Genomic DNA, 10,394 nt, shown 5'->3' with positions numbered 1-10,394 from the left:
TATACATGTACAAGCTCTTGGCTTACCTCTATAGTTACTGCTTGAATTACTGGAAGCTAGTTTTTAATTAATTTTCCCCTAAACTTTGATTACACTGGAGAGGTACTTGTTCCTAGCAGATATAAGTACAATCTACTTGAACAGTGCATGGGTACAAATTTTCAGGCATTCGTCTGAAGTCCAGGTTTTTATACCCCTGAAAGCAAGCTCACTTTAAAGAACCAATTAACTTGATGCTCAGAGTTTTTAGGCTTTCAGAAATTTTGAACTTGTACCCATGATAGTGTATGTTGTATAGATAACTGTCTTAACCCTTAGCCTGCTTAATTTTTAGCTCGACTATTCGATAAGAATAAGTAGAGCTATTGCAGTCGCCCGAGCGTCGGTGTCCGCGTCGGCGTCGGCGTAACCACTTATGTTAAAGTTTTTGTAATAGTTCAAATATTTTCAAAGTCCATAGACATATGGCTTTGAAACTTTGCACACTTGTTCACCATCATGACCCCAACCTGGAAACAGGAGGAGGTAACTCTATCAAGCATTTTGACAGAATTATGCCCCTTTTTCGACTTAGAATTTACGTTAAAGTTTTTGTAATAGTTCAAATATTTTCAAAGTCCATTGACATATGGCTTTGAAACTTTGCACACTTGTTCACCATCATGACCCCAACCTGTAAACAGGAGGAGGTAACTCTATCAAGCATTTTGACAGAATTATGCCCCTTTTTAGACTTAGAATTTACGTTAAAGTTTTTGTAATAGTTCAAATATTTTCAAAGTCCATTGACATATGGCTTTGAAACTTTGCACACTTGTTCACCATCATGACCCCAACCTGTAAACAGGAGGAGGTAACTCTATCAAGCATTTTTTTTTACTAACAAGCACTAAGAATAGTCGAGCGTTGCTGTCCTACCGCCAGCTCTTGTTTAATGGACTTGTCCTACATCATTTTAGGAACTGTCCAGTTACAGTTTTGGGGATATTAAGATGAACACTTAGTCAGCTTATAGTTCATAAAGCCAGCTGACTGACACGGCTTGGTGCTCGTGAGTCGTGGTTACAGCTTAACACTGCAGATTCCAGCAGGTTATCTTAGGGTCAGAAGATATTTTGAGCAATATTTTGATAAAACCGTTAAACCATGAGCAACAAAATATTTATTGTACTCATGCTCGGTTTTGAGTACTTTTTGCATAAAAAGTAATGATTTAACAGTTGCTATTATTCTCAATAACTGTAACAATTGGCGCATGCTAAATGGGATTTTTGTTGTACCGTCCTTATCAATTTAAGTGAACTGGTCTGCCTTTCATAGAAAGTCCTCAGTGTATCCTAAGTCCTAAGACATAAAATCAACTTTAGAACTAACTTAAGACCATTTCAATAAATATCTTTATCTTCAGTCAAATACTGTATACTATAAATGAATTCATTCTCCGGAAAAAAAGTTAAGAAATACAATGACAGAACCTTTTACTCGCAATGTGTAAATGCCTATCAGCATTGCTATTCAGAAATTAAGAGTCATAGCATAGGGGTCTTATGTTTTCTTTTTATAGGGTACATTTTTTTTTTGAAACGCAAAACTGTTTAAGTTTTGGTCATAAGACTGATTTCAGACTTAGGACTTTCTATAATTTCAGACTTAGGACTTTCTATGAAACCCAGACCGGAATATCATGGTGTCTGGATTGCAAAACAGTTAAACAGGGTTTCTTTTTGAATGTAAAGTAAGACTGGAACAAACAATAATAATAGAGTATGTACAAAATGTTATTATGGTAAAATGCCCTTGTATCAGTACATTGTGGCTACTGGTAACAATTTATTTCAAGTCCGGATACATTTTAGCTCCAATGCAAATACTATCCACTAGAAATATTGACCCAGTAACCCATGACAACAGCCACGCTATCACAGTAAGGTAAAATCCAGCATGAAGAGAATAACCATCTAACACCAGTTCTACATGAAATATCCCAAACGCTAATACTGCGAGAATACCTGAAAAGAAAACAAACTATTGTATTTTTTTTAGCTTTTACTGCCTCACTTCAGAAAGAAAGTTGCGAAGCGAACCTAGTTTTGTATTTCGTTTTCCTGATTTTTGGATCCCGTCAATTATTGAAATTATGCCAATCAAAATATTAACTGAATACAGAAGTTTGTATCATAATACATGACATCGCAGATGTTAGACACCCTGCACAGTTTTCTACTAAAATGGGACACTTATAGTTTGGCACCTTATTTATGGAGTTGTATGAAAAATTACCTTAAGGTAGTCTCTTAAAGTATAAAAAGGTCATTTTGAATCAGTATGCATACACTATTTTGTAGTAAAAGCATACAGAGAGTTTCTAAAATAGCTTTACAAGCTTCCTACTCAATCCGTGCAATGTATTATTTGTCAAATACCATGTAAATGAAATCTTTATAAATAAAATAGTGTTTAAACTAAAAGGTAATACATGTACAAACTGGCTGACTGATAATACACCCCAAATCAGAAATTTGGTGCCGGCCAAGAAATTCAAGAGGGCGTCCAAGATGGCAACAGTTACCCATTTGTGACCATTAACCAATGGAAATAAGCTTCTTGGTGTAGCAATTATTATACACTACTGTTGTAAACACAGCTATTATATATTTAGTACAAAGTAAGCTTCCACTCTCCATAGGTCGGTAAAAGTAGCAATGGCTACTGACGAATAGCTTTTAACAATGGCAATGGCAAAAAAAGACATCGGTCCAAGATCAACAAATGACATAAATACATATAAATACAATGCTATCTGCGACACACCAGCAAATCCAATCATATCAGTTCTTTCATTTGTATTTCTTAAGTTGTTCAAGTATACGTTTTCTTTCTAATTGAGCATAATAAATATATATAACACTATTTTAATCAGTGCATCGTTTCTGCTACTCAGCAGAAAGACAATAGATTGAAAACATTGTTTGTCGTGAAACTTTCTAGGAATAAATTGTGTTCGACTGTTTGAAAGTCTAGAACATTTTAATAAGAAATGGTACTCATCTTCTACCTCAACTTGACATAATTTACATATTCTAAATGCTCATCTGCTCCACTGTATCGACCAGGTTCAATTTCAAGGTAACGTGCAGATGTACGAAAATATGACATTACACAGCAGAATTTAAGAAAATCTAATACATCAGGATACAGTTAGCTTTTAACAAATAAAGAATTACCTGTTAGAAAGGCAAACGCCGCAGAGATGAACCCCAACACCATCTGTTGTTTCTCGTGCTTCCATTCCTTCAGCAGGCAATGTTTTACGAGTATCAAAAGAATTCCCAGAAACATAAAGGCTATACTAGCAAACAGAGCATACTGTACCACACTTAGGTAATATGACATTCTTTGAGAACCTGGAATGTAATTACAAAGGATTATACATGTAGTTGGAATTATAATTCGAATTGATAACCTTTCTAATGAATGCATTTGACCAGGTTACATTGTAAATGCGTTTGATATATATGTACTTATAAAAGCCGGCAAGGTCTTTTTTAGCAATATTAGAAAATCCCCTTCAGACAAAATAATAATTATAATGTTTTTATAATCCCCTTATCAGTTTAGATTATTTAGAATATTAAGGTATACAATTACATGAACAAATTAACACCACGCACCGTATTATATGTCTAATTATCGCCATATTCGTGATCTTATATAAATACATTACACGTTTTCATGGTGGTGCATGATATATAATATATTATATGAGCCGCGTCACGACAAAACCAACATAATGGGTTTGCGACCAGCATGGATCCAGACCAGCCTGCGCATCCGCGCAGTCTGATCAGGATCCATGCTGTTCGCTATCAGTTTCTCTACTTGTAATAGAGTTGGTAAGCGAACAGCATGGATCCTGATCAGACTGCGCGGATGCGCAGGCTGGTCTGGATCCATGCTGGTCGCAAACCCATTATGTTGGTTTTGTCATGACGCGGCTCATATATATTATACATACAAATAGCCAATCCTTCGATTTGAGCCGAGAGACAATGTGTCATTGCGACAACACGTCGCACGGCAACGCGCCGTTTGGCGTGCATCGTTAGCGACATCATGACGACTAAACGAAAGTCCGACAACGCGCTGTCGACAAGACGAAAAGGTGATAATGATATAGGTTGTGTGGTCGCTATCGACAACGCAACGCGCAAAGTGTACCAAATCAGCCATCATACCATAAAGTGAAATTTAAGAGACAAATGTATGATGCATTGTTTTCTGTAGTATATTTAATTTCACATAAGTACAAATTTCAATCTTCCTCAATACGTAAGGAGCCCATCCCAATGCTATTTCCAACAAAATGTATTTCGCAATTGCATCGGAAAACTTATCTTAATATTGAAAAACAAATATTTTTAATTATTCTTTTGCTGCTATACTTACAAATATCAGTAAAATCATAACAGACGGAAATCAAAGTCTCTTTTACTGTGACTACATTCATCCCAATCGACTGGGAATAGGTCCTTGTTGTGTCATTGCAAAACTTCCACAACCCACCGTGACCTTGAAATTCCACGTACTTAGAAACCTGCTCGTTCTTATACTGCCACTTATCCACGCCAATCGCCACTGCTAGAAATGAAATAGCGGTTAATGCTGGTATAAGCCCGATAAGCCCCGCCTTCGGTGACATCACCAACAATCAATAATGCACGTGAGAGTGGTACATATAAAAGTTTCGTCTGCTTTAGGTACGTTTAGAGATATTTACATCGTTGTATTAATTAACCGGATTGATTTATTTTGTCCTTCATTTTATTTTTAAAAGCATTACATTCTCATCGTAGTCATAATCATTCGGCTAAATTGATAGAACAAAAACAACACCAACAACGAACGCACTGAAATATTATTACATATGACACGTGATCGCAGTTGTTACATTATTACCAGGATATTTATTCTTAATTATTAACACAGAAATATCCAATTATTCAGTTTTTCAAATCCTAACCATTTCTAAGCCATTCCATGATATTTAAGCACTCTCTGTTTAACGTTACATGAATTTGAAAAGGATTAATTCCCTTGTGATCAAATACATTATATATGTCTTACATAAAAGACACATGATTATGTCTAACATAAAAATATAGGCATTTTATATTTCAGCATAAATATCCGTTCATAAAACGCCATAGTTTTGTATCTAAAATAAATTTAATCATAAATAAATATTTTCTTCAATATAAGGCTTAAAGCCCGCTTATATCAATATAATAATCAATATTATCAATAACCGAACTTCATAACAAGTAATTTTTGATATATCAAATTTGTAAATAGCTATTTTACAAAACCCTTTAATCACATCTTAAACAGCTTTTGTTGAAAAGTACGTAATGTGTAAAATAAACATTTTGTTAATTTAGCTCTTTATGCGTTTTAATAAAGAAGCGGGTGAATAGCACATTTACAATATTGATTTGTAAATTGAAACTACCATGCACATCTTTAACCCTTTTCTCGCTGTATGTATTGGTCTTGTTTTCTTTTTTTTTCAAAATTGACAATCTTAATAACATGAATTTTCAAGATTCAAATTTTGCAGTTTATCCTCTCTCTAAAATAATCAAAGAAGTTTTTATGTAGAGGGCGCGGGTTTTATTGTAAAAATACCCTAATATCACTCGAGAGTTGTCAGTTATGTCCCCTTGCTATACAATAGCATTTTTACGTAGATCTATATGCCAGTTAATCATTGCGTGTGTAGATGTAATTACTGCCTTACTGCTAAATTTTGAAAGTTAAAGAACAATTTACGGGCATAAATGCCATATTTCGGTCAATGCTAGGCCTATTATTTCACAGCTCCAAATACATTACTAATCTACCAAAGTGAAAAAGGCAAAACACATGTGAACATATCTTTATAATCTTTGGAGATTCCCGAACATTCTTGGCTCAGTTAAACAACTATATCCTAAAATAATACATGTTGAAATTGTGATCCGTTAAACCTCAAAGTTACCCTATAATTATTCAAAATAGCCAATGCAACAGGGGTTTTCACTCCAAAGAATATACAGGATTTAGATGACATGCTTCAATTAGAACTATTTTTCAATAACATACAAACCATATGATAATATCATAAATTTTTATTTGCTTACTAAATATACATTAAAGAAAAATGAATTCAATTATTTCACAATGAATAGCAATAAATCAGGTCACGCTTTTTATATCTATCTTAACGTAACATTTTGTTCCAGCAAAATGTTTTGTAAATGCAGTTTATTATTGGTGAAAGAAATTCTTCTGTATCGACATAACCTATTACGTCATATCCGGGTACATGCTCGCTCCAATACAAAGGCTACTCGAAAGAAACAAAACCGAAGATATCCACGATAATATTCCTGTTGTCAAGGTCAGATAAAAACCGGCATGGGGAGTAAATCCTTCATATTTAACTTCAACGTTATACACACCGAACGCCACTATAGCTAGAGCACCTGCAAAGTACAACAAGGTATAACTATTCAAAGTTTAGAGGTCCATGAGCAAAAACGTTTTAAATGGATACATCAATAAAGTAAAAGGTTTGTATGATAAGACTGTGGTTACCAACACCATCATCATAATCATCATCATCATCATCATCATCATCATCATCATCATCTTCTTCTTCTTCTTCATCATCTTCATTACTATATTCTTTTTATTCTTCGTCAGCTTCTTTATCATCATTATCATCATCATAATCTTTTATTTCAATAGCTTAACTTATCACCCATGCTTCATTTTAAGAGGACCAAATATTAATTAACTAGCTTTAAAATCAAACTATTAATGAGCATTCTTTATATGCTGATACACGAATCCCCCCTATCATCTGTATCAATCTGGATGCATATATGTACCTGAGAAAAAAGCCATGGCAGCAGATATAAAACCAAGTCTGATCTGTAATTTCTCGTGTATCCATTCCTTCAATATGAAATACTTCACCAAGATTCCCAGGCAGGCTATAACAATACAGGCAAGAGCAGCAAACATTACATTCTTTACTATATTGTTGAACTTAGTCATCCTGGCTGTGACTGAATTATGACAAAATGCAACATTGAGATAAGATTGAGTCAATCACTAAAGAATATCTTACACTAACACGCACATTTATCTGACTAATATATCATATAATCAAGTTATGAAACAGAATATATATCAAATAAAAGAATCAGAAATAATGTTACCGTTCTGACATTCGGCGTTTTTCGGCACTGTAATGTGATTGGGATTTATGTGTGTGTGTGTGTGTGTGTGTGTGTGCGTGCGTGCGTGCGCGCGGGCGTGTGTTTGAGTAAATTTATACTTGCCAGCGGTTGCCCATATGGGCGAGTCCTCTGGAAGAGTATAAGTCATTTTTATATTTCGGAGGATGGTGCAAGATATAGTAAGATTCCTTTATTACATGGCAGAAGCTTCTCCTGGTTCTATAACGTGCCAAGTGTTTAAGCACTCATACACGGAACTCATCCTAAAGACTGATAAGTAATTTTAGTTGGCAAGCCCGGTAATCGAACCCACAATGTAGAGATTACAAGTCTCGCGCTCTAACCAATTGAGCTATGCGAACTGGCTAAATGTACCGGTAATTCTCAATTCCTGGCATGGTTTAAACTGCTCATGGCATAGTCGGACATTCAAATGTTTCGATCTCCTAATAAGCAATGCTGTGTACAAAGTTAGCGAAATTTGACGGTCGCTAAGCGTGGGTTATATTGCAAACAACCGTCCATATACTGTCATATAACCTTTCAGGAATATTTATAACGAATTTATAGAAAAGCAAACGGAGAAAAGAGAGATTTCTTCATAAATTGACAGCAGCCGTGTATATAAAGCCATACACTCGTAAAAGTCACGATTATCCAATGAAAAGTAACGTTACAATCTTGCAGTATTATAAAACATTGTAAATATCATACTTACAGACGTCAGCAATGTCGGCGCATGATGTTGGCGACGTTTCCCTGACTGTTTCAGACCCCAGACCAGAACCCGTCGACTTAGAATAAGTCAAAATTGTCCGGTTGCAGAATTCCCATAAATCAGCATATCTTTCATGCTCAATATAAACCGTCAAATCATCAACCTTGTCCTGCCATTTAGTCACACCAATGGCTAATGATAAAAACAAGATAACGATTGCTGCCGGAATTAAACCCACTATCCCCTTCTTTAGTGGCATTTCTGAAATGCAGGCAACCGTAAAATTCAAATAAGAAACCAGTCAGTCGTTAGAATTTTATTTTAAATCGTTTGAAGTGATGAGCCATATTTCCTCAAATTTCGAGCTATCATAGAATATCAGTACAAATCAGAAGAACCATCTTCATTAATATACTTGAATAAGTCCAGTTATTGCAACGTTACTAGGGCGTCAACAAGTCATGCTTCAATATACCTTTTCATAAAGTAAAACGTATTGTTTAATGACACAGAAAGCGATGAAAAGAACACAGGTCAAACACTCTGACCGAAATCTCCTTTACACAAGGAAGTCGCTGTCAAACATTCTTTCTGAAAATTCTTAACACTAGAAAATCGCTGAGATAAACAATTCGAAACGTGTCCATGCCGAAACAGATTTATTCGTGAAATCGAAATATACGAGAAGTACTGTCAAAGAAATATAGATTACCACGCCAATCACTCTTATTCAATAATGATAACAATAACAATAAAATATTATCACAATAGCATTATAATAATTGATTAATTAATTAAAAGTCTTTACCAATCTTATGAGTACTGAATGTGTTGACAAAAAACAACAACAACAAAAAAACGTTGTTATAGTTAACTTCTGAATAATAAAAAAATAACTTGTTATAAAGTTCACAAAGATAAAACTTAAAAAAAACCCAGCAAAAACAAACAACGACTTTACATAAAAAATCCAATAGCATTGATCGGTAATCATTAAAGTTATATTTAACTTTGAAACCCACATAAATTGAAATGTCACTTAAAGTCACATTTTAAACAGAAACGTAATTATATCGACAGAAGAGTGCTTTTTTAAACAATTTGTAAATAATAACGTGAAAAAAACCATGTTGTGATTTTGAAGGTGATTTAACGAGTAATTATACAATTTTAGCAAGTTAGGTCAATATACAAATGTATTGAATGTTTATACCAGTGAAGGTCATTTAACAAAGACTTCGCTTTTATTGACCTTTTTTCAAATTTGGGTGGAAGAAAACTGATTTACAAGGTATATTGATAAAAACTCATAATAAAAAAGAATTTTTCAACCTGTAAGATCAATATTTGGACTGTTTTTAGATCAAACTTATAACATATCCACGTGAATTTGATTATTCATTAATTGAATTTCTCAGCAGGACCCCCTTGTCATTATACACAGCGCTGCGGTAGTTTTGTCACAATCTATAAACTAATTTCCATTCTATCATTTCCTTGCACACATGCTTATAGTTATAAAAGTCGAATTAAATAATGATGCTATAGCTAATTTCAAACAAAACCACACAACTTTAACTTAATTTGTATGCAAAGGCTTGCAGTTATTATTTTTATAATACGATTTGGTTATGATAGATAATTAAGGTAAAGTATTCAAAAGACTTCTTATGTTCTGATCAGCTTGAACTTTTATCAAGAATGGATCCCAAAAAATGAACATCAAAATGCATTAAAACGGCGCTATATATTTTGTTTTTCAAATGCAATATTAAACTTTTACAGGGATTCATTGTAACTTGTCTGCCGACGTTATCTTTTTTATACGTAACCAGCTTAGCAGATGTAGAGCTGTTTGGAAACAATTGTCTACAATAATGGCATCGTATCACCTTTTTTGACACCATAAAAAGACAACTCTATAATGCAAAAAATGAAGCAATGTTAATGAAATGACTGCTTTGTCCACCTTGTGATGACGTACACGCAGTTTTACTTAGCAACGAGTGACATTAAAAATACGACTATTACGGTGTCCCGTTAGTGCCATCGCGACACACACACATATAACTTGAAAACACGATGGTGAAAAGTCGAAAGTACGATGATGAAAAGTCGAAATAACGAAACAATGAAACCACGACGATGAAATGATCGTCTTTTCATCATCGTATTTTCGTGTTTTCGTTGTTTCGAGTTATGTGTTCGTCGCGATGGTCCTCACGGGAAACCGTAAAGTGTGAAGCGGACCCCTGGTGTAGCTATGATTAGTTTAAACATGTTATTAAACCATGATAAGCTTGGGCTTAATGTCTGATTACGTACATAGGTGTTAGTTGACTGGCTGAATGTGCCAGCCACATCTCTATTAGCAATGGGCTGGGTGACAA

At 34.4% G+C, this 10,394-nt stretch overlaps 2 protein-coding genes across 2 annotated transcripts; both read right to left on the bottom strand.

The window, feature by feature from the left end:
* Positions 1–1,292: 1,292 nt before the first annotated feature.
* LOC132742323 (uncharacterized) lies at positions 1,293–3,423 on the bottom strand. Its single transcript, XM_060730692.1, has 2 exons — positions 3,225–3,423; positions 1,293–2,009 (listed from the first exon to the last, which is right to left on the bottom strand). Exons 1-2 carry the CDS (start codon positions 3,391–3,393, stop codon positions 1,831–1,833), a joined length of 348 nt encoding a protein of 115 aa, XP_060586675.1. The 5' UTR covers positions 3,394–3,423; the 3' UTR covers positions 1,293–1,830.
* Positions 3,424–6,121: 2,698 nt separating this feature from the next.
* On the bottom strand, positions 6,122–8,501 carry LOC132742312 (uncharacterized). The gene is made up of 3 exons (XM_060730682.1): positions 8,005–8,501; positions 6,933–7,112; positions 6,122–6,524 (listed from the first exon to the last, which is right to left on the bottom strand). Exons 1-3 carry the CDS (start codon positions 8,261–8,263, stop codon positions 6,346–6,348), a joined length of 618 nt encoding a protein of 205 aa, XP_060586665.1. The 5' UTR covers positions 8,264–8,501; the 3' UTR covers positions 6,122–6,345.
* Between the last annotated feature and the right edge of the window lie 1,893 nt (positions 8,502–10,394).

Source organism: Ruditapes philippinarum, unplaced genomic scaffold (genome assembly GCF_026571515.1).
Source record: "Ruditapes philippinarum isolate M1 unplaced genomic scaffold, ASM2657151v2 ctg819_1_1_1_1, whole genome shotgun sequence".
In the NCBI taxonomy this organism is placed as follows: Eukaryota; Metazoa; Mollusca; class Bivalvia; order Venerida; family Veneridae; genus Ruditapes; species Ruditapes philippinarum.
Note: the sequence above shows the minus strand (reverse complement) of the source record. Positions and strands in the feature narration are given on the sequence as shown.